The 25526-nt window shown below is 37.1% G+C and overlaps 1 protein-coding gene across 18 annotated transcripts in view; it reads left to right on the forward strand.

Moving 5' to 3' along the window:
• Positions 1-25526, forward strand: part of Dlg2 (discs large MAGUK scaffold protein 2) — a 1341778-nt gene that overhangs the window by 629690 nt on the left and 686562 nt on the right. For 3 of the 18 annotated variants that reach the window (XM_051192234.1, XM_051192238.1, XM_051192240.1), the window contains exon 1: positions 8700-8823. The exons of the other annotated variants lie outside the window; for them this stretch is intronic. In XM_051192234.1, the coding sequence (XP_051048191.1) occupies positions 8701-8823 (123 nt within the window). In that variant the 5' untranslated portion in view covers position 8700. Of the gene's footprint in view, positions 1-8699; positions 8824-25526 lie in introns of those variants that run through there. 18 annotated transcript variants of the gene reach the window in all.

The following is a 25526-nucleotide window of genomic DNA, read 5'->3' on the forward strand; positions in this document are numbered from 1 at the left end:
GGGAGTGGATGGGGGATGGGATGGAAGGGGTTCAGAGTGGGGCATGGGAGGGTGGGAGGGAGAGGGAACTGGGATTGATATGTAAAATAAGATTGTTTCTAGTTTAAATAAAATTTATAAAGATATATAGTACTATAAAACATAAACTATCACATCAAAGTTGGACAAAACAAACAGAAGGAAAGGAGCCCAAAAAAGGCACAGGAATCATTGCACACTCAAGAATCTCATAAGAACACTAAATCAGAAGCCATACTATATACACTGAGGACCCATGCAGATCCATACAGATCCTATCCATGTAATTTCAGTCTTCATGAGTTCATGTGAGCTTAGATCATGTTGATTTGCAGAGCTTTGTTGTTTTCTTGGTGTCCTCCAACCCTCTGGCTTTAACATTCTTTCTGCTGACTTTTCTCTGGGGTTCCTTGAGCTCTGAGGAGAAGGATTTGATGGAGATAACCTATTTAGGGATGAGTTTTCCAAGGTCTTTCAGTCCCTACATAATATCTGATCTTAATTTGTTCCCATCAGCTGCAGGAGAGAGCATCTCTGATAATAGCTGGTCAAGGCATTGATCTATGAGTACTGCAGAATAACATTAGAAGTTATTTCATTGCTGCCTTTGTTATTTTGTTGCTTTGAATCAATAGTATGTTTCTTTAACACTTTCAAATTACAGTAAATTCATTTAACCATGTTTGCTTTATGAGTTTGTTCTTTTCTTATGGATTGTGCTGAGAGTTACCCCTAACCCATGGTCATGACAATTTTGCATGTAGATATATAATCCATACATACTTTGTATGGGTGTGTGTTATCCATTTGAAAGAAAATATGTAACTTAAAATTTGTTATTTTGAATATTGGATAACCAATATATCAAACAACATTATTTTAAGAGATTTGCTTTGCCTCCACCTAAGGGCCCTGTTTCTTTGTTGAAGATCCTCTGTCTGCAAATCTGTGGATTCCCAGATTGTTTTCTGTTTTGCTCACCTTTACTTTCAAAGTCAGGAAATCCTGAAGGTTTTGTTGTTGTTGTTGTTTGTTTCATTGGTTTTGGTTTCTTCTTCTTCTTCTTCTTCTTCTTCTTCTTCTTCTTCTTCTTCTTCTTCTTCTTCTTCTCTTCTTCTTCTTCCTCTTCCTCTTCCTCTTCTTCCTTTGTTTTGTTTTTCAAAGGTGTCTCATAATTACTGGTATTTGGGTTGGGACTCTGTTAAATCTATGAGTCAATTTTCAATATATTTTGTCATTACTGTAATACACTTTTGAAATTTATTCTTTAAGACTGGGCTATAACTTAATTGTATAGCCCTTACTTGGCAAAGGAAAGTCCCTAGATTCCATCTCTAGCATGTTCTAGCATGTTCATACAAACACACACACACACACACACACACACACACACACACACACACACTTCATACATACATTTTTACAGTTTTCAGCAAATTTGGCTTCTGCATATATCTTTCTATGACATTTTTTATCATGATGAAGTATAGTTTATTTCTTTTTATCAGGCCATAATATATAGAGTACAGTTGATTTTTTGTGTTATGTTTACATCTTGCAGGCTTATTAAAATTGCTTAGAACTTTAAGTAGCTTCCCTTAAGACTTCCTGGGATTTTCTGCATACATATTTTTATAATCTAAAATCAAACATAAATTTCATTTCATTTGTTATATTATCCAGAACCTCCCAGGCAATGCTAATAAGAATTAATGATAATGAGAAGTAACAATATATATATATATATATATATATATATATATATATATATATATATATATTGATCTGGGAAAGGATCAAACTCTTTAATTTTTTTCTCTGTTTTTTATTTAAATTAAAACAATCTTATTTTACATACCAATCCCCATGCCCTCATATTCCCATCCTCCCCAGCCATCCAATCCCCCATTTCCTCCCAAGGGAGGGTGAGGCCTCCCAAGGGAGAATGTCAGTATCACATCATTTGGGGCAGGGCCTAGGCACTCCCCCTATGTATCTAGGCTGAAAGCATATCCCTCCATAGGGAATGGTCTCCCAACGTGCATGCAATAGGAATAAATACTGGTTCCACTGTGGAGGTCCCATTGAGTGCTATGGCCTCTCAAGGAATATTCTTAAGTTTTTGTTCCTATGTCAGGAATAGATATTAGTTTTTGTAAAGCATCCCCTCTATACTTATTGTGATGGTGAGCTACAATTTGTCTTATTTTTCTGTTAAAATCTTAATAAAATGATTTATATGCTAACCATCTAGTTTAGCACCTGCTTGCTCATCATTGCCTTTTCTATTTATCATTGATAAATTTGCTAAAATTTTGTTTTAAAAAGAATTGCACCCATAACTGTGAAAGGATTTCAGTGTTGGTTTTCTTGCAATATCCCATCTGGATTGATATAAGGATAACTTTTCTTCCTGCTTTATCTCTTCATTAAACCCACTTTATCTTTTCAATGCATGTGCATTCATCCACAACCATCTTCCCCCTCCATGATGTGTGGAAATTCCATCTCTAAAAGAAGGTTGGAAAAGGGGCACCTTCTTTCTTTATTTGAGAGTTCATTTGAGAGTTATTTTCAATTTTGTGTCCATCCATGGAATCTAGTCAATCAGGTAGCTCATCCTGATTTAGGTGATTTAAGTTGTTTTAAGCCCTGTTACTGCATTTTTTTTTTTTTGCAAATAAAAGATAGTAAAACTAGTCAATAGCAGAAAACAGTTAAATGCACACCTCTTTGTACATGATATGGGGGTGGGGGCAACACTAACTCGGCATAGTGGCTTATTTTTGATGGTATTAGTATTTTTATTGTTTTACATCATGACCACAGTTTCCCCTCCCTTTTGTCCTCCCAATCCCTCTCCCCCCACTTCCTCTCTGCCCCCTCCCATCTATTCCTCTTCCATTTCTATTCAGAAAAGGGCAGGCCACCCATGAACGTTTACCAGAGATTTATATCAAGTTGCAGTAAGACTAGGGACCTCCCTTTGTACTAGTGGGTTACTGAAAACAAAACAAAACAAACAAACAAACAAAAAAAACAGAGAGCTATAAAGTTGGGAGGAGGACACATTTCAGGGAATAGGATAGGATGCAAATAGGGTAGACACAGTCATGTTTAGTTGTATACATGTATAAAATTCTCACAAAAAAGACATTTTTAAAAATTAAACAAAACTTTAAAATAATAATAATAGACTTGGGTGTAGTCCAAGTCTGAAGGCTAAGCTGTGTAGCCCTTGATGCATAGATTTGCCTTGTGGTGTCATGTTTCCTCCAAGAACTATCAATTCCCCCTTTCCACCTGGAATCTTTTCACTCCCTTCCATTGTCTCTTTTCCACCTGCCTTTGCATATCCCATTTCATTATCAACTTCAGGCACTTGCTGAGTGTTGAGTCTTCATAAGCTATGGTGATGCCCAGTGATCTATGGTTTAGTTTTCCATTGCTATAAGATTAGCTTATGACACATGTGTTAAAGCAGTTTTCCTACCAGCCTGGTCCCACAGTCACATTTACCCAAAATAACACACAGAGACACTGTATTATATATAAAGCTGTTGGCCAGTTACTGGTATTTCTTATTGGCTGCCTTTGTCTTAAATATTAACTCAATTCTATCAATCTAAGTATTTCCACGTGGTCTTATCTTAGTGGAGAGAGCGTTCAGACTGTCTCTTTCTCAAGTCTCTGCATTTTGAATCTTCTCTACTAGATCTCCCAGAATCCTCCTTGTCTCCTAGTCTTGTCTGTCATGCCTTCCTATTTGCCAACAGTGCTTTATTTATTAACCAATAAGAAAAAAATATTTACAGAATGACATCTCCCATCATCTCCTCTTTTCTGTCTAAATAAAAAGAAGGGTTTTAACTGTAACATAGTAAAATATATAACAAAACATTTATCAAATAAAAACTATAGTTAACATTATTTAGTCCATTAACATTATCAAGAATTAAAGAAAATATTTTATCATCTATCAAATTTTTGTCAGTCTTAAGTCTTATGTTATGAGTAGGTTTTTTTCCTGCCGGTCTTCTGGTCCCACCGCCACACCAGCCCCAAATAACACACAGAGACACTGTATTTGATAGAATGCTGTTGGCCAGTTACTAGTGTTTCTTATCGGATAGCTCTGTCTTAAATATTGACCCATTTCTATTAATCTAAATATTTCCACGTGGTCTTATCTACCGGAGACAGGGCCCAACATGGTGCTCTCTCTGTCCTCCATCTCAAATCTCCTTACTACTTCCTCTTTCCTCCTAGTCTCCTAGTCCCACCTATCTTGTTTTCCTATTGGCCAACAGTGCTTTATTCATTAACCAATATGAGAAACATATTTACAGAATGACATATCCCATCGTCTCCTCTTCTCTGTCTAAATAAAAAGAAGGGTTTTAACCTTAGCATAGCAAAATATATCACACAACAGTTACCAAATAAGAATCATAGTTAACAATAGTTAGTCCATTAACACTTAGTAAGATTTAAAGAAAATATTCTATCCTATATCCTATCTTTGTGAGTCTAAAGTCTTATATGTAACTTATCTTTAATCCTATCTAAGGAAAATTATAACCATAACTATCTGTCTTCAATTCCTTCAAAGACCACAGAAGGATAATATATAAACTCTAGAAATGACAGGGACATCTTACTACCTGATCAGTCACCTAAAGTTCTTCTGTAATGTTCCATCTTCAGACTATAGACCATACTGTGTCTGGCAGACTCCTCAGCAAAGCAGAAAACTTTAAACTGTCAACCAGTAATGGAATTTTGTCAGTCACTTTTCTCTGTGTCCTGCAGACGGTCTGGTAGACTCTTCCATGAAGCAGGAACCCTGTATCAATGTCCATCTTGTATCAGCAGTCACTTTCCTGTGAGTCCTGCATGTCCAGTTTATACAACAAACAGTACATTCAAGAGTAGTATTTTGCCCAAATGATTAGTCTTGCCATATTGGAAGTAAACTCCATAACAAGTATCTTTGATGTCCATCTTCCTTTTTGACGCAGGTGGTGTTGCCAGGAGCAGTTGTGTCTCACTGTTAAGAAAAACCCTAAACCATTTTAAATGCCATATTCTGTAGGCCTTTGAAAGGTTTGAAGACTGCCTATCCATTTGAAATATATCTCTGTATATCTAGAAAACCTAACTAACTTAACTATAAGTTTTGACTATTATAGTTTACTATCTATAATCTGTACTAAATTATACATTACATTTTTAAATGAGCTATGTAAACACAATACCTAAACAAGAGGAGAAGTACACTTATCACAAAATTGACCTTAATTTGTATGAATAAATGAAAATTCATTTTAAACAAAGTATTCATTTCTATGCCATAATCCCCTTTTTTGGCTTTAAAAAGAGATTGGTTGTGAACATTAACCATTTATAACCAACCCCATTTAAATGAAAACAAATATTTATACACAATATTTGGGAATTTGGTCGTCATTCTTTCCAAACTGCTTCCTGCTGGTAGAGGGCACTGTCATGGGGATCCTAAGAAGATGCAAAATCCTGGCTGTGGTGGTCTGCAAGGCTGCCTTGTCCCAGCTATTCTGAATGTTGGATCACCTGGAACATTGCTTCATGGGGTCTTACCCAGCTACTTTTTTTTTTTTTTTTTTTTAAAAACACTTTATCCTGTTCTTTTTCTCTCCCAAGCCTACGTACATTTTAAAATACATTGTATACCTTTAGAGGTTTTTCTTTATCTAAATCTGTCTTTACTGTAAATCTTTATCTTTTTCTGGCCATGAGTCTTTTATCTGGTAAACAACATTGCTAAAATGAAAGCCACAGCTGTATTAGCCGCAGTCTATCCAAGATGGTGGGGCTATATTCATCACCAGCACCAAGAGCTGTGCTCATTGCCTTGGTTAAACATCATGCTTCTGGATTGGTGATGTTGTCACTGCCACTGCCAGCTATTGTACACACCATTAAGTTGTTAGCAGGTTTTCAGGAAACCTCACTTAAAGGAGCTGTGCAAATTTCTGCTTGTCTCTAGCAAAACAGAGTCCAACCGAGAAAAATGCTGCTACCAAGAGACTCCTCTGTTTTTGTTTGTTTGTTTATTTTCTGAGTTTTTTGTTTGTTTGTTTCTAAAATCTATTTTTAAGCTTTTGTCAAGTTTTAAGTGAAAGTTCTAGGACCCCACATTGTAGGCGCCATTTTGTTATGACCAGTTTTCCACAGTTGCATCTGGCCCAAATAACACACAGAGATACTCTATGAGATATAATGCTGTTGGCCAGTTACTAGCATTTTTAATTGGCTAGCTCTGTCTTAAATATTAACTCAATTAATTCTATCAATCTAAGTATTTCCACATGGTCTTATCTTACTGGAGAGAGGGTCCAGACTGCTTCTCCCTCAAGTCTCTACATCTTGAAACTTCTCTAATACATCTCCCAGAATCCTCCTTGTCTGCCTATCATGCCTTCCTATTTGCCAACAGTGCTTTATTCATTAACCAATAAGAGAAACGTATTTATAGAATGGCATCTCCCATCATACATGGATGTTTTAGAGTTGTTTTTTGTTTCTTTGTTTGTTTGTACCAATCTGTCATCCTTACTATTGCACTAAAATTTCTTAAAAATGGATTTAACTTTTTATATGTCCATTCACGCCAAGAATTTTCACAAAGTACTGCACACAGAAGATGATTTGTGTGGTTATAAACTAAGTGAATAGATATGTTAATAGAGATCTAGAGAACATTTTTGTGTTTACTTTCTACAGGTAGATTGTGAATTCTATGACTTTTAAATTAAAGATTAAGAAAAATAGGACTTTTAGGAGCTTCTGATCAAATTGTCAATAAAGTCTCTCGAACAAAAGGCATGACTAGGACTCAGAAACTGCTCTCTAAAATAACAGTGCTGTTTTGCTCAAGGGAATTAGAAAAGATTGGTGAGAATTTTGGAAAGGTGACTTTAAAAGCAAAAGTGTTTTTTTTTTTTTCCCAGTCACTTCCTAAGAAATTCAGAACATTTACTAGTGAGGGAATATTTTCGGGAAGTTGTGGGCTGGCCAGCCAACAGTGCATGAAGCAGCAGCATGTGGCTGGGGCAGATGGGAGTGGATAAGGGCAGGAATAAAGGCAGAGGAGGGACTGTGGGTGTGAACTGAACAGAACACCATGAATGAGAAAAAGAAAAGGTTGGTTGAGTTGATATTGAAAAGCAACCTGTTTGATGGCAATAGCCATATGGTATACACTCACAATACTAAGGAAATACAATCTTCCTACCAATTTACGCAGGTAAAAAGTCCTGAAGGGTCAGTTGTACCTCCAGTTCCTTCAAATGTATGTATGTATGTATAATGTAAATGAGATAAGAAGAAGAGTCTGGGCATTAGTTTGGAGGACTTTTATACTACAAGGTCATTAGCATGTACAAATGCACCATCACCAGGGTACAAAGGCAGAAAAACTAGGTAACCCAAATCATTCAGGTCTTCCAAAAATAATACAGAAGGAATCTTTCATTTGTGCAACCAGGCTACTTCCTACACTTATACCTTGCTTTACACTATTTGGGATTTTGAGGTCAATTGAATGTACAGTGTATTCATTATGTTATGTATTTTTCTCCATTCACCTTTTCCCTCTCACAATGGTTGTGAAACTATTTTGAGCATCTGCATTCCTGACCACCTTGCTACAAGTCAGCATTTTCTTCAAAATGCTTTCCCCCTACCTCAGCAACCCCTTAGAGACTCTGGAGACTGTGGCAGGGTGCTGTCTTTGGTAAGAGAAAATCATAAAATAATATATATTGAAAGCCTATTTATATTCTGCTTATTGACTATATGAGTCTTTTTGTTGTTAAAGTACACAACATATTTCTTTGGAATTAACACATGCTAACTTTGTGCAGACAACTCTTAGATCCAAAAAATACAACAAGTCATGGCTGTCCTTACATTATCTCTGTGAATGCTCTCTAAAACAAGAAATAAGTACGACTATTTTCCTATGCATAAACACCACAAAGTTCTTTTAACCACTTTTAAATTCTAAAATATACAGCTGGCCTTATTTGATTATCATAAGCTTTCTGATTAGTCTTTAAGGGATAATCTCAGAAGCGGAATTTGTGGTGCTGAAAGGTGATAATAAACTATAAAAACATTCTATCAGTTCTGTCTTATCTTACATGAGAGCTGGAGATATTGTGAGTGTGCATGCATTTCTCACATAGTAGACAAGTGCAGGTACCTGCCTGGGTGCATTGCATATTATCCATTTGGTGCCATTTTACTATTTTTCACATTCTACCTCTGTAGCCTGCCACCCAAAGCTTGTGGTAGAAGTATTTCTCACCACTATCTGCCTCCTACTTCCTACCCCCACACACACTTATGGTATGTGCAGTTTTTCCAGACCCATATGAAGACAGGGGAACACTGATAGGATTGCTTCTCACAAGTGTGGGAATGAAAATACTGCCCAGTGAAAACATCTGTCTCTATTAAAGTCATGCCCAGTTATCCCTCCCCCCAAGAAATGTTCTGATTAACTTTTTTTTTTAAGTCTTAAGATAGCAGTTTGTATAGCCGATCTAATTAAGAAGTTTATGTAACAGATCTGCAGGCTTTTTTTTTTTTTTTTTTTTTTTCCTACTTCAACTGAGTTCTTTGAGCTCAGTTAGAATGTTACCGGCTTTCGATATGCAACGGCCAAGTGCTTCCCGAGCTGAGAATTATCAGCTTTTGTGGGATACAATTGCTTCCTTAAAACAATGTGAAGAAGCTATGCAACATGCATTCATTCCGGTAAGGAAAATGCCTTATTTCCTAAGGGATTCTTTTATTCATCTCATTTGTTCTTGTTAGATTAGAAAGAAAAGCATTCTGTGTATTTAAAAGTGTACCAACTCTGTAGTTCTTGCTCAGGATAAATGTGTATCTGTTATTGTCTACTTTGTATGAATTCTGGATTCTTTATATTATCAAACATTTGATCAATGAGAGAAAGTAAGAGTGATCCAAATTAATACCATGAGGACAGTAGTTTCTACAGTGGCACACACTAAAGATGGAATGTATAATATTGTATTTCTCATACTAATATTTGAAGATACTTGCAGTTTATACTTCCTGGCTGGTACACAAAATGTATTCAGAGTACCTTGACTATCTTTGGCAGGTTGTCTTGATAGACCCATCAGGAGGTCATTAAGTAGCTTTCAATTTCATGTAGTGTGCTGGTTTGAGTAAACTACAGATTACAGATTCTCTTACAAGTAAAATCATTTCTTCAGTACTAATGCTATCCTTTCAGATCTGTAAACAGCCCAATAGAATGGATAGATACAAAAATGATTCATTAAATGAATGGCACCAAATGGATAATATGCAATGCATCCAGGCAGGTACCTGCACTTGTCTACTATGTAAGAAATTCATGCACACTCACAGAGTCTTTAAGTATCTCCAGCTCTCATCTAAGATAAGACAGAACTGATAGAACTTTTTTTGTAGTTTATTATCACCTTTCAGCACCACAAATTCCTCTTCTGATATTATCCCTTAAAGACTAATCAGAAAGCTTATGATAATCAAATATAAAAATGATTTCTCCTCATACAATTTATCAGCTAGGGGGATGAGGCTGACTAGAGGTGGTCGTAGCCTGAGATGACTTGAATAATACCTGGAAGTAGTGTAGTTGATTCTTTTGGTTTAATGTGTTTTCAAAGTTTTGAGATAGAAAATAAAGAATGAGAGAACATTCTTCAAATGAATCCTTATTAAAAATCATGATAAACTCTTATATTTTTGGTTGTGAGCCTAGCCTTTAATGGCTGAGCCATCTTTTCAGCCCAAGACAGCTGACTTTAACAAGGAGGAGCTAATGGGCCCCCAGACTGACAGCTGGGAATCCAGCATTGGACTGACTCAGACCCCCTGAACATGGGACTCAGTTAGAAGGCCTGGACAGGCTAAGGGACCTCTGACAGTAGAACCAGGATCCCTGGTGCACAAAAGGACTTTGGGAGCACATTCCCCATGGAGGGATACTCCCTTAACCTAGAGGCAGGAGGGAGGGCCTAGTCGCTACTCCAAATCACTTAACAGATTTTGATGACAGCTCCTGGAAGGCATCATTCTACCTGTGAAGTGAGGGTGGGGGAATGGGCATGGGAGGGTGGGATAGAGAGAGGGAGGGAGATGGAACTAGGATCAACATGTAAAGTAAGAAAAATAAATAAATAAATAAAAAGAAAATGAAAAGTTCTGGAAATAAAGTGATTTAAAGTTTGAGTTTATGTAAAATGTACATGGAGTCACTGTGAATAATTTAGTATAATACATAGCAAAATATATATGAGTGATGACATCATTACAAATATACTTTATTTCATTAGCAAAAAATATTATGATAAACTTCTATAAAATATATAATTCATGGCATAGAAACTCAAGAGATATCCTTCTTTCAATAGTTGAAAGCTCCAAATTTTCTATAAAGTTCAGAACACTCTCAAAGTTCTCATACTGGCAAGAATCATGATTTATCTCTGTGTTTTAGGAATCACCTAAATGTTTCAAGGACTGACATATTTGAGTTTCTTCTAATTGAATGCTGTGTTCTTGTGGGATGACTATAGGCCCATCTTGAATATCATCAGCACATGACATGTTTTGTAAAGAACTTTAAAAGCAGGTGTTTAGAAGCTCTCCAGACCATGAAAAGTTATGATTCTGTTTTGAACTAGAACCTGTGTATTAAGTTTCCTTCTATGTTTGTCAAACTCTTCTCTGTTTTATGAAGAAAAGTTTGCTACTCTGCAAGAATCCCCAGCATCTACTCCTTAGGCAACAATTGCTTTCTCCATTCAGGGTTGCTAGTCTGAGCCTCTAATTTATCTTCAAACATATTTAAGTATTTTACTCTTGGTCTTCCTCATATTTTGTAAGTTTTCAGGGAGAGGTAAAAAGAAACATTAGAAGAAAGAACTGAAATATTTTATTTTCTGTTCTTCTGTCTTGAACTCTGTGATTTAACTCAGTGCCCAACACAGAAAGTGCTCAGTAAGCATTTGAGAAAAGTAAAATTCCAAATTGGGAATTCCAATCTACATGACACTTTATCAAGCATTTTCTCTTTATTGACCCTTTAAAATAATTTCTATGTGAACCAGTGTAGAAAAAAACAATAATTCTTTATCTGATCACTGCAGATAGGATAGTGGTACAGACAGTTATATCTTAATACATGGAATGTGCCCCTATGTGAAACACAACTGTGAAGTCAGTTCTGATATCTCATGAACTACTCTGTCTTCTACTCCAATATCTCTTCCCAACATCTGCTCGTATATACATACACATAAACATACCAAATTGTCATTTTAGTGTGAAATTCCTAATGTTTCAAACATTTTCTAATACTTTCATAATATATACATTTATTAAATGTATATATCACAATTTATGAAAAATATAAGAAACTATAGTGAATGTTAAAATAACAAGAAAATACTTTTTAAATTGAGCCTCAATTTAGTTTAGTCAGCTTATTTTAAACTTTAAAAAAGGACTTTATTTCCAACTATAGGTACTCAACAGTCTTGTGATATACATTTTATATAATTACATATGTATTTATGGAAACATATTTGCATACACAAATATATACATACATAGTTACATATGGAATTTCAGCTTAAAGATACACTTCACTGTGTAGGATATTTTAAACTATGTGTTGGTTCTGTCATATTAAAGAAATGGCAGTTTATTTAACTTGGATAATTGTTCCTTATAAAAATATTTGTAATAATTTTAACAGGTAAATATTTCAAAATGAATGTTGTATAAGAAGTGCAGGTGCATACCAGTGTTGCTGATCTTAGGGAAACTGGCCTGAACAGTTCCCAAGCAAGTAAATGCTCTCCCCTGCATGGACCATGAGAATGTGGATTTAAGCACATGATGAGAATGGTCTGGATCTTAGATGTTCTGGATCTTTTCTCACACAGGGTGACTCTGCATGGGACTTCCATCAATACAGTTTTGTAGACTAATAACGACCCTGATGTATATATAATTTAAAACTATAGTGTATCATACTTTCAAAAGATCACCCCATAACTACATAGCCTGAAATTCAACTTGGTGAAAATAAACTTGGAGAAGCCAATACCTATATCATGTAACTCAATCTAGTCTTTAGAGAAGATTGAAACCAAACTGTGATACCCTTCAATTTCAACTTTTGATTCATGAATCAGATCATGCCCTATAGTAATGAGATAGAAATCAATTTAGTTGGGTTCTTGTGCCCTGACTTTAAAGTATCAACAAAAATTTTTCTTTTGGTATTAAGTGCTTGGCCCACTTAAGCTAATAAATATTTAATGGAGGGATGAGTACAAATCTTTCATGAAATCTTAGTAACTCAATCTATTGTGGAGCTTTGGAGCATCTTTTAGTATCAGACAAATCTAAAGTATTTATATTTTATTAAAGTGATTACATATGTTTGTAAAATAGCCCCGTAGTTAGGAACTCTTTTTCATAAAAACATATCTGTGTGTATATTCACTTATTAGTTTGTTGATCTCATTCCCAATATCTGGAGTCCCTGGGATCTGCTAGTCTCTATTATAATCCCTTTACAAAGGGACACCTACATTTCTTAGTGGCACTATCAATTCATAAGAAACTTTATTGCCTCTTGACTAAATGCTGCCTATTGTCTCTTCCTTCCCTGTGCAGTGTTGATTTCCTTTACATTGTTAGTCATCAAATTGGTATTTAATAAAGTTAAATACACTCTCTTAGTGTATTATCTTGCTACTAGGCACTAGGTTTCTGTCAATCAACGACCAGGTGCAATGGTATTCATTCATCTAGTTCAATATTCTTTGTTCTCAGTTCAGGTTCCTCAGCTCTCCTGCCTCATTGTTCCTCCTATGCCATAAGCCTGACAGTAAATACAGGATTTCTCTTAAGCTATCTCAAGTGGCTTTCTGTGGTTACAACCAGAGAACCTTAGTACAGTGGTTCCAAGATATAATGCAGAAGAAAACAATGTTGAAGAAAATATGAACCTCAAAGTGAGATTCAGTAATTCAAAAAGTGACTCACATCCTCCCTGCATACCTTCCCACAAACCTAACATCACTTGGTACTCTGTTGCCCTCTTTTTGAAGCTCCAATGAACAGTGAGTAGGAAATCAAGTAAAATGTTCTGTGAGATGGCACTGCCATCACCACTTCCAAGTTAGAAAGCTCGTGGAGCCAGGATCCTTTACAAAATCAAATAGTCAGTAAGTCAAGTAGTCCTGGCCTCCTGACACCCATCATACTTGATTTTATCCTTGCCCTTTGGTTGGTTTATTTCAACTTTGGTGATTTGTACTGTAAGTAGTTATAAAGGGGTTTCTTCTGTGTCCCCATGATCCTGTGAACTCCTCTCCAAGGAAAACTATGTGATTCTAATCACTCCCTATAGTCTACACTGCCTAAAACAATACATAAAATATGTTTGCTAAGTGAATCTGTAGTGGCTGATTAATCCATAATTTAAGCGGTGATGAAATGAGGGAAAGGAAGTGATCCTTGTCTCCTGTATTCTCAAATCTGCTTTCCCAGCTCCAGGATGACTTCCCCTGACAGCCGCCGGCTGTTATTCAGGGGCCTGCTTACATCAGCTCTAAATAGCATTGGTTCAGCAATGGCTCCCAGTCCTAGTTCATGGTGTTCCAAGAGTGTTTTGTCCTTTCTGGCTTCTAAACATTACCTGATGCATAATCTTCCATCTTGATGAATTCATTTTTCTGTTTTATTCTTCTAGCCCTCACTTCCTATTCTGGTTAATGATACCGCAATTTTCAATCTAGTAGTTTCTTAAGAAATTCCTAATAGTAAAGAAATAAAGATGACACTTAATATATAGAGACATTTAGTTTAAGGTGGGGGAAGGCACTTAATTAGAAGTGACCTGGATAATTACATCAGTGTAAGGCTGTATGAACATTCTGACATTGCTGGTAAAAGGCAGTGACTTACTGCTTTTTTCATTTTAAGTAAAACAAAAACTATCGCTCTTCTCTACATCAGGTATGTAGTTTTCATTTCATTATCATTTCATCACACACACAGACAGATACAGAATAACTTCCCTATATCCCAGCAATGCTCATTTGTTTTCATTAACTCATCAATTCCAGGCTTTTAGCACAGATATGTGATATTGTACAATAAATAAAATCTGTACTCAGACATTCCCACCTGCCTCACACACTCTGGAAACTGAAAAATATGAACTCCAAAAGTATTTGTCACAGCAAAAACAAAGAAATAAGTTGTTCAGCGTTAACAACAGAAACTTCCACTGTTAGCAAAACAGAATTAAAAGTTGTGTACACCAAAACCTTTCTTGAGCTGGTACTATAATTTATTGGATACTATTAATGTCAAAGCTTCAGTTAAATATTTCTGCTTAGTGGGAGGATGCTCAAAAGCAATGCAGTTTATCTTTTGTTTAAAAAAGAAATCATTAAAGTATAAAGAAAAATATTTGTTCAAGGTGGACACACTAGGAAGAGGCCAGAGATCCAGATCCAGTGACATCTTCACACACACACACACACACACACAAACACACACACACACACACACACACACACACACACTTGGGGGAGAGACTATCTTTCTTTAAAGTCTTGACCTGAAAGAAGGGTTTCAATAGAAAGCATATTGAAGTCATCCAACCTAAGGTGGTTCTCTGCCAGCCATTGTGTCAGATCCAAGTGCATCCTTCAGAGTTAGTGTGTCCTGTGAGATCATTTGACAAACTGTAAATCTTTATCCAGAACATGACTTCTTCTGGATGCGTGCAAGGCTGCAGATGTCTCTCAGAAAATTCCTGGGAATTCCTTTTTTCTTTTTTTTTTCCATTCCTTTCTTTCAGTAGCTCCATAGCCAAAGAAAGGAATACAAGTGTTTGTTTAGAATATATGCATTCATGCCAGAAATGTTAGTCACATTTCCCTACTCTTTGCTTTAACACCGCAGTCTTGAGGTGAAACATGCTTGCATCTAAAACAGATACAATAAATAATAAAAGGAGGCACCAAGGTTAGGAAACATTCTGCTTTTCAGTGCTTTTAGAAGGCCTGGCATGAGCAATTTCATCTTATCAGTTTGAGATTGGGGCTCCCCATGTACCTAGGCTGACCTTAACTTAAAAATCCTCTTCCTTCAGATTCCTACATGCTACAGACATTTGTCAATTTTTGCTTGTATAGAAACTAAAATTTTATTCTACCAATGCTGTTAGTGGGCCTGTTGCTGCCACAAATGGGATTATGGGCAAAATCTATAGTACTATCTTGAGTTTCTTGTTACAGCTTTCACAAAAAAATTATAAATTCAATTAGTTTTTATTGCCAAAAGCTGAAATGACTGGGATCAGAGATAATTCAGTAGCTAGAACTCCACTAGACTCTCCGTCTAGTGTAATGTTTTGTCCTGATTTAGTCTGGGGTAGGCTTAGGACCTGGGTCTAATCTTTGCTCTGCAGCTTTATTCTTTGATATTTACTGAGATGTGAGTTAAACTATGAGGATAGTTCCTAACTAATGTGCTCAGTCAAGGTTGCCCCCATTCTTCTTCTTCTTCTTCTTTTTTTTTTTTAGTTAGTTGATTTATTTTAAATTCATTCTACATCTCAATGACAGTGCTTCCCTCCCCCACCCCCTCCTACTACCCTCCCCTTCTCCCCAGCCCACCTTCATCCACTCCTCCTAAAGGGTAAGGCCTCCTATGGGGAGTCAACAAAGCCTGGCACATTAAGTTGAGGCAGTACAAGCCCCACCCCACTGTATTAAGGTTGAGCACAGCATCCCACCATAGTGAATGGGCTCCCACAAGCTAGCTCATGTACTAGGAATAGATCCTGTTCCTACTGTCAGGAGCTCCTCAGATACACAAAGCTACACCACTGTCTCCCACATTCCCACATGCAGAGGGCCTACCTCGGTCCCATGGAGGCTCCACAGCTGTTGGTCCAGAGTTCATGAGTTCTGATGAACTTGGTTCAGCTGTCTCTGTAGATTTCCCCTACATAATCTTGACTTCCCCTGCTCATATTTTCCCTCCTCCCTCTCTTGAACTGGATTCCCAGAGCTTGGCCTGGTGATTGGTTGTAGATCTCTGCATCTGTTTCCATGAATTAGTGGATGAAGGCTCTATGATGACAGTTGGGGTATTCACCCATCTGAATACAGGAGAAGGCCAGTTCAGGTACCCTCTCTACCATTGCTAGGAGTCTTAGTTAGGGTTATCCTTGTAGATTCCCTGGAATTTCTCTAGCAAGAGGTTTCTTCCTAACCCCATAATGTCTCTCTCTATCAAGATACCTCTTTCACTACTCTCCCACTCTGTGTCCCTCCCCCAGTTCAACCAATCCATTTTCTTATGTTCTCATCCCCTACCCCCTCCTCTTTACCATTCACCTTGTCCCCAGTTTACCCAGGATCTCATTTAATCCCCCTTCCCAGGGCGATGTCTCTTAGGGTTCTCCTTGTTACCTAGCTTCTCTGATGCTGTCAATTGTAACCTAGATATTCTTTGCTTTACATCAAAAATCCACTTGTGAGTGAATAAATAATGTGTTTGTCTTTCTAGTGCAGGGTTACCTCCCTCAGGATGTTTTTTTTTTTTTCTAGTTTCACCTATTTGCCTGCAAATTTTATGATGTCATTGATTTTTATAGCTGAGTAATACTCCATTGTGTTGCCCCCTTTATTATGAATGATGGTGAAGTTTTAGTATTGTTGCAAAGTAACATCTGCTCTCACAAACTATATAATGTGTTCATATAGAATCCCAAAGTCTTTTTATAGTATTTCAAAGATGAACAAAATAACATGCCATTTACATTTAAATGTAATAGCATCATAAAGTTGTGATGTCTTAAACTCCTGTCTGATAAATACTACTATTTGTATTAAAAAGTTAATAATATTCAAAATGTATTTTTATTTAATTGTTTTTACTTAAATTAGAAACAGTCTACCAACTACCATCCCTAGTTCCCTCTCCCTCCCATCCTCCGATTCCCCCCACCATCTCCCCATCCCACTTCCATCCACTCCTCAGAGAGGGTGAGGGCTCCTATGGGGAATCATCAAAGTCTGTCACATGGACAATTGAACTCAGAAATCTTCTAAACCTTAATTGTCAGCTCTGATGTAAGTTAGAGTTTGGTGACACTACTGAGCTCCACCAATCCCAGAAACCACTGCTGAGAACACTTATGGACTCCATGACTTACAGATAAATGCAAACAAGGCAAAGCTTGTATAAATAGGGGTCATAGATGTATATCTTCAAATTTCAAATATCAGATTTAAAAAGAGCTAATCCCCTTTCTGATTTTTTGTTCATGACCATTGTAAAACAAATTGTGGTTTCATTGTGTGTATGTGTGTGTGTGTGTGTGTGTGTGTGTGTGTGTGTCCACAATTTCAATTGACACATAGATCTGTAAAGCCACTGTTTACCTATAACTTTTGACAGAGTTCCTCTGTGTGTATATGCATACATGCATGCTCATCTGTGCATGCACCTTTATCTGCAGGTGCGCATAAATGAATATTCATGTCTGAGGTCAGTCTTGGGTATGAATCCTCACAATACCATGTACCTTGTTTCTTGAGTCAGGGTCTCTCTCTGGCCTGGTACTCATTCTGTTAGTTTGACTGGATGTTTACCTTGGGGTTCTTCTTGTGTATTCCCTCCCAGCTCAGGAATTGCAAATGTGAGCCATTGCTCCTGAGTATTTTACAAGACTTCTGAACATCAAACTTCCTGTGTTTGTACAGTAAGCTCTTTACTTATTAAGCAATCTCTCCAGCCCCAATGTCCCTTCATTTTACCCTGAAACATTGTTAAAATACAGCAAGCAAAAACCTTTGTTAAATACAGACTAACCAACCATTGGAAAGCCTGTACAAAACCAGATGCCAAGAAAAATATATTTCTTCCCTGGGAAGCTAAGGCAGATGCAGGACCAGGATCTGGTTGGCATTTCAGATCTAGAGATTTATAGTCCCCTGGCATGAAGAACAAAGAGTCCATTGCCTATTCAATGACAATGTACAAGGACATCGGCACAATATATTCTCTGCTACCAACAAATGTCAGCAGCATTTAGCAAAACTCTGTTTTCTAAATACAATAATTTCTTCATATGTATCTTTAATATTTTCTTCATGAATCAGATTCCAAGTAGGGTACTGATCCTGAAGCAAAATGGAGATAGGCTACATTATTAGGCATTTAGCATTATCACAGTTGTAAGACAAAAAAAATAAAACTATAATACCCTGTTCCTATTGTCCCCCAAATCACGTGCTGATTTCAGAAGCAAGGCTTACAAGGCTGCAGACCCACTATAGACATGAGCACATTGTGACCAATAACAATTACACAGCAGTGAACTCACAATTCCTCCTGTCTTTCCTAGCATCTTAGCATTTCCTCTCACACAAAAGATTCTTTTTTTTTTTTAATGTTTTACAACTTTCTCCATGACTTTATCTGTATTTTAAACATTATATGATTTAGGATTAAATTATGATCAGTAGGAGTAAAAAAAAGAAGATGGTGGATTTTTTTCCCCTAGAGTTAGGACTTAGAAAACATGGAGAAAAGCAAGACAGGAAGAAAGAACTCAGAAGTCTCTGATTCCATTCAAATCTTTATAGTGCTTTAATAAAGAAAGATCCTTTTTGCTTCTTATTTTGCTTGTTTCTGTTATTAGATTCAGGAATGCTAGGCAAGTGCTCTCCTACTGAACTATATTCCTAGCACGTCCATAGTACACTCTTGAGGCTACAGTTAACCAGTTTACAAAGAGTATGAACACAGAAAATAAGAGTCATTTATAAAGACATTTTCTAAGACATACCTCACCCATTAGCCAATTTGTTAGACACCCTCTTATATCATTCACCCTTATCTCATTAAATTTTTGTTTTTCATTTCAGCCTGCCTTTCTTAAAACCAATGTATAATGATAATAGCAGACCAAGAAGTCATTTCCCTGCAGGAAGATTTGTACATCCTGTGCCAGGCCCCCTCCCCTCCCCAGTGCTTCCCAATAGGGTAAAATTTATGATGAGTGAAATCACATCCTTGATTTGATGCACTCTTAGAGGTCACCCACTGTACTTTTTATTCTTCAGCTAGAAAAATAAATTCAAAGGTTCAGTGAATTACCTTTTTATTCTGAGTTATGAAAGTTGCTGGTTTCAAAGTTGGTATCTCCAGGCTCTGGTTCTTGTCATCTTTTACTAGGGACATAATTCCTTACCTTCACCATGGTCATTTCTGGGTAGATAGTGTATTTGGCTTTTGAAAGCCAGGGAAGTACTACTGAAGATATCAAGTTGACTCTATTATAAATACCTTGAAATGCTTTTGTATCAAAAGCAGGTGTTTATGGAATAAAAGAGGGACAACATGCTTTTACTGTGAAGATAAATCATGAGATATGAAATGAGAGTGTAGTTTGGGGTGGATCTCAGGTTTAAAAATGCTATAGTGTCAGCTTGCTTCTTCCAAGATTTTTGAATCCCCAACTTTTTTTTTTTTTTTTTTGAATTCCATTTCCACATTTTCTCTAAAATCTCTAATTTCTTATGTGATGTGTGGTGGGATTGTAACTTTGGGCAGATAGTGCTGCCAGAAGCTACCTACTGTATTCCAAGCAAAGCAGTTTGAGTGGAGTATAATGGATTTTGAGTCAAGATGACTAATCGTTCCCTCCACTAGTTATTAGCATAGAGGCCTTGGACAGGTTATGTTAGAGGCCAGCATCTCACCTAACTCATCTGCAGACAGAACAGAGCAAGAGGACATAATTCTACCAGTGGTGATGAGGGGAGAAAAAAAAGAGCCCAAGTGAGCATGTGGTTGGAATTAGGATGTTTCTTCTGAGAGTTTGAAATAGCACAGTAGGAATTCATTCCATCAGTGTAGCACAACAGCTTTCCACAGAAGGAAGGCATTGCCTGTTCTACCTATCTCGCTATTTCTGTGGTCTTAGGAGATAACTCATAAATCTTTTATCTTGGTTTTATTCCATTTCCATATAAAGAAAAGCCAATTATGTAAATAGTTAATTTTTGTGTGGAAATTATGAGTATCATACATGAATAAACAACATGAAAGACTGTTAAGCAGAAAGATTAGTGACGGGTGATCTGTGTAATCAACTGGACATAACTGGGAAGAGGTCATTTCATTTGAATAAGTGCCTGCATCAGATTGGCCTATAGGTATGTCTATGGAACATTTTCTTGATGAGTGTTAGTTGACATAGTAGGGCCCAGCCAGTAAGAACAATTGTGAACCTAGGGACAACAGAAAGCAGCATTACACTATGGTCTCTGACTCAGTGCCTGCTTGAGCTCCTGCCTTGGCTTCCTTCAATGATGGACTCTAATCTGTAAGATGAAATAAATCCTTTTCTCCCTAAGTTTCTTTTGGTTATGGTGGTTTTTTTGTTTCTTTGTGTCTTTGTTTCTTAGAACATCCAAAAGCAAACTAGTACAAAACTGTTCTTCCAGAATTCTAGGTCATGATGCTTTCACATAATTTGCCTTCATAAATACATGTAGTGGGGGCTTTAAAAGGTATTTGTGTGGTTGGTTAGTCTTAATACTCCAAAAGGGGGGAGCTCATGGAGGACTTTGGATATTAGATTGCTCGTATGGGATATAGAATTTAGTTAGGTTCATAAGAGTGGAGACCACAAATAATTCAGAGTGTGAGAAAAGGAAGACATAAAAGCAAAGGTGCTTTGTAGGCATGAACAAAGATGTTCCTGTAGGAGTAACTCCTGGCACTGTGGAAGGAAAGAATAAGAGGAAAGGCAATCTGGACAATACAACCTCAAAATGTATATCTCTTGGAGAACTTATGGTAGCCACACCATGGACAGCTCTGAGAATAGTACCACACAGAATGTATCAGTGACTTCACTGGGTATGGTTAATGTGGCAGGGGCCACACTGATTGAATCACTTCTGAGGCTTGAATGAGTGGTTCTATTTTTGTGGATCTTCACAGAGCTTTTTATGTAAATTGTATAAATAGATATGGTCTTTCTCACTGTGAATTGGGGATTTGAAGTATTGTGGATGAATGGCAAAGAGCAGGGGGTGTAAAAATCAGAAGACTTGGGTTTAAGATCCAGCTTTGATTCATTCTACATGTCTAAATTTGAGAAATTCACTGAATCACCCTCATTTCTGTTTCTTTTTCTATAGATAAGAGAAAACTCTGTCACCCTCCACCCCTACACACACACACACACACACACACACACACACACCTTGGGGTTATAAAAGGAGTAAGTAACAGTACACAGCATGAAATCTTGCCTTTTTTGTCTGGCACATTGGGAATTGATAAATCAATATTTTGACCCTTCCCTTTTCCTATGGGAGTTTAATTATCAAATATGTATGGACACTTTACATACGGTATGAAACATGACACTGATATTTGAAATAATTATCAACTTGGGTTTGTTATTGAACTTTTCATAAGTATTTTAGCTTGTGTACTAATTACAAGGAAGAATAAGGAGACAGTGCAAGGTCTTGAGTCTCCATAGTTAACATCATGCAGTTTCTACTTTCTTATCCAAGTGATACTGAGTATAGTGGAAACATAAAGAAAACTATTTGATTCACTGGTCCCTTCTTTTTATGTCTCTACTCCAGACAACACCATACTTGCTACACCAAGGAGATAGGGATGATTAACTTAACCTAAGGTCTTTAGAGTATCATCAATTTTCTGCAAAGCATTACATTTCTTATATCTTGTTTCATTGTAGTGTTGCAGATCTAAGCCAGGGTTTCACATATGGTAGGTAAATACTCCACCACTGAACTATACCCAAAGCTCGGAAGTCCTTGTGTTAGAGGATCAAGTGGTGATGGGAATACTTTTATCCAAGGGACTGAAGTACTATGGTGGTATTCATGTGGAAATTTGCTGAGTAGAACAGACTTGCCTATACTCGTGCAGTCTTCACAGGGTCATGAAACAAGTACTTTAAAGTGAGTGGCTAAGAGTTACTTTCTTGGAAAAAAGCTTGATAGGTTTGACATCTTTCTTTTCCCAGCTGAATACTAGAGAAGTTACTTCATACCATTTTTTGTCTTACCCATTAGAATAGAATAATGTTCTTTTTATAGTTAAGGCATCTCATTGTACTCAGTAATATAAACTTGGAGAACCATGAACTTCAGGATACTCTGTTCAGAACCTGTTTCCAAAAAACAAATGAATCAATGAATGAATGAATAAATGAAAAAAAAAAAGAAATAAAGTATTAAGTAGGGGTACTCAAGAAGAGTTATTTCAGAATTTGTTTAAGTAAAAAACATGCATCTGCTAATCAATCTTCCTATTTTTTGAACTAGGCTGATGGGAAAGCATGGGTATTTTAGGATTAGGGAGGGTGTTCAAGATCTTGGCCTCTTCAGTAATTGCCAATAGTGAAGTCCAACTTGCTAAGCCCTTAGGCATACATTCTGATCTTTAACCTACTCTTCCTGCAACTTTGCAGTGAGGAGCATGCTCCAATCACTTCAGGTTTGAGAACTTGACACTTGACAAAGAACACACTGATGAATTTAGTAGTGATGACTTAGGGCTGGGTTGGATGGTGCTGCACCTACCTGGTTGGTATTATGGAAAAGAGAACATGAGACTATAATATTTTAAAAAGCAAAAGCTAAATCCAGCAATAACATAACCTTCCGTTTATAGAACTCTATTTGGTCTCACATGCATTATTTTTTTTCACCTCACTTCTTAAGAAATAGGTTAGCTAGAAAATAGCATTGTCCCATTTTTAAAAGCAGAAGTTTGCAGTAGATTAGGGGACCTAGAAACCTTGTGAGAATTGGGAAATTGAATCTCTGTCAGTATGAAGGGAAACTTCTCTTAAGAGTATGAAAGAGAAACTCCTAACTTTCCAGCCTCAAAAGAAGACAGACAAAGAAAGAAAGGAAGAATGGGAGAAAGGGAGAAAGAGAGAAAGAGAGAAAGAAAGAAGGAATGAAGAAAGAAGAAAGGAAGGGAGGAAGGAAAGAAGGAAGAAAGAAAAGGGATTTTAGTCTGCTGACCTAAAGTTCTACAGATCAACAAAGAAATTAATTGGTTTGTACCTGTGTTCTAATGCCAGAAAGATGTGAATGGAACTCCCTCATGGATCTTTTTAGATTTATGACCTTAAGCAAATTAGTCAATCAACTTCTGCTTCTTTCTATTCCTCCTCCTTTACTCCCTGACCTCAGTCACACCTCTCCTTTCCCCTCCCCTTTCCCTTACTCTACCTTCCCTTCCTTTCTGGTTTCCTCGGCCCCTCCCCTTCCTGTCTCCTGTCTTTCCTTTCTGCTACCTGCCTTCCCTACTTTTCTGTTTTTTTCAGTGTTGACAACATCATTTCTTTAAGTACCGCAAAAAATAAATACACTGATTTATCTTAAAGTATCATCATTGATGCATAATATATCTCAACACAGGCTAAATATTTCTGTTACTACTAATGCTAGTACTGAGTTATTATTGTAGCCTCAGTTCCTATTTTTAAGTAATGATGAGATCTGAAGCATGTCACTTTTCTTTATTATTATCATATTTGTAGAATTAAATAGTGAAAATTGCATGGATCTCCCTAGGAATGGGAAATAGAATAGATTTCATGTATGGACTGGGGGGTAAGTGGGGATGGTGGCAGGAAGGACCAGGTTGTGTGGAGGGATGGAGGGAGAGAGTACTGGAAGAGACAACTGGAACTGGGGGCAATTGGGGGGGTGATGTGGAAAACTAATTCAGTGGAAACTCACTGGAATCTATGAGGGTGAACCTAATGAAGACTCCTAGAAATGGAAAATGTGGAGCCTGAACTGGCCATCTTCTATAACTAGGCAAGGCTTCCGCAAGTGGGACTAAGATACCAACCCAGCCATAAAAACTTTGATCTACAATTTGTCCTGCCTACAAGATCTGCTGTAGTAAATGTGGCACAGAACTGTAGTAGTGGTCAAACAATGACTTGTCCAACTTGAGACCCACACCATGACAAGGGTGGTCCAGAGATCAGAGATATAATCAAACATGACTGGCTGCCAACAACAAAAAAGTCAATGCAGAGATTCCTAATGATATTCTGCTGCACTCATACACCAGAGACTAGCTCAGTCATCATCAAGATGAGAGGCTTCATCCAGTAATTGATAGTACTAGGGAGTGCCCTTACTGTTATTCTGGCTCTTGGGGCCCTTTTTCTCCTACTGAGTTACCTCACTCAGCCTTGATATGAGGTATAGTCTTTTATTTTTAAGATTTATTTATGTTATATAAACAATGTTCTGCCTGCCTGTAAGATTGCACACCCAAAAAAGGTACCAGATCTCATTACAGATGGCTGCTAGTCACCATGTGGTTGCTGGAGATTGAATTCAGGACCTCTGGAAGAATAGCCAGTCCTCCTAAACTCTGAGCCATCTCTCCAGCCCATGTCTAGTCTTATTGTAGCTTGTTATGCCAGGTTTAATAGATATCCCTGGGAGGCTCACTGTTTTCTGAAAGGAAATGAGAGAGGAGCAAACTTGGAGAAAGAGAAGGTGGGGGACAATGAATGGAGAGAAGGGAAACTGTGGTTGAGATGTACTATATGAAAGAAGAATACATACAAATTTAAAAAATTAAAAATAAATAAGAAAATGAAGAAAAAAAGAAAATAAACATTCCTTATCTCAGCTTTAAAATCCTCTTGTTTCCCCACATGTAAATTATAGCTAGTTGTTCCTCTCTCATATTATTGCAAGGTGATTTAGGAAGCTAACTTATATGAACTAGGTGCCACATTAGTGAATGTGCAACTGTTAGCTACTCTATCTTAGAGGGCAGGAATCCAGATATGGCTAAGGGGTGGTACTGGAAGTCTTCAACTGGTGGTAATTATAGGTTTAAGTGTTTCTTTCAACAGGAAATAGAAACCTGAGAGTTTCCAGGGATGTGGAAATCCAGCCCAGCAAACTGTGGGAAATGAGGGGAAGGAAGAGAAAGTTTTCATTGCAAAAGAGAACAAGAGTACAATTTAGGAAAAAAAGAAAAAAGAAACAATGTGTCTTTTCAACCATTCTTGTTTCCATATAGGTCAGCTTAATGGAGGATATGAGGAAAAGCTAACACATAACACAGCCATCTTAGTTATCAGTCCTTGGCATATCCAATCCAGTCCTTAATGCCAAGGTCTTAATTCAGCCACAACAGAATGTACAGATAGATAACCCCAATATGCTACTACTCTCCTGGCCAGGATCAAACTATAACCCACTGAGGCTTATCCTGCTGGCAGGCTCTACAGATCATGAAACTAAATGCTAACTAACAGGGCATCTAGCAGAAGCCAGTGAAAGCCAGGT

Source organism: Phodopus roborovskii, unplaced genomic scaffold (genome assembly GCF_943737965.1).
Source record: "Phodopus roborovskii unplaced genomic scaffold, PHOROB, whole genome shotgun sequence".
NCBI lineage: Eukaryota > Metazoa > Chordata > Mammalia > Rodentia > Cricetidae > Phodopus > Phodopus roborovskii.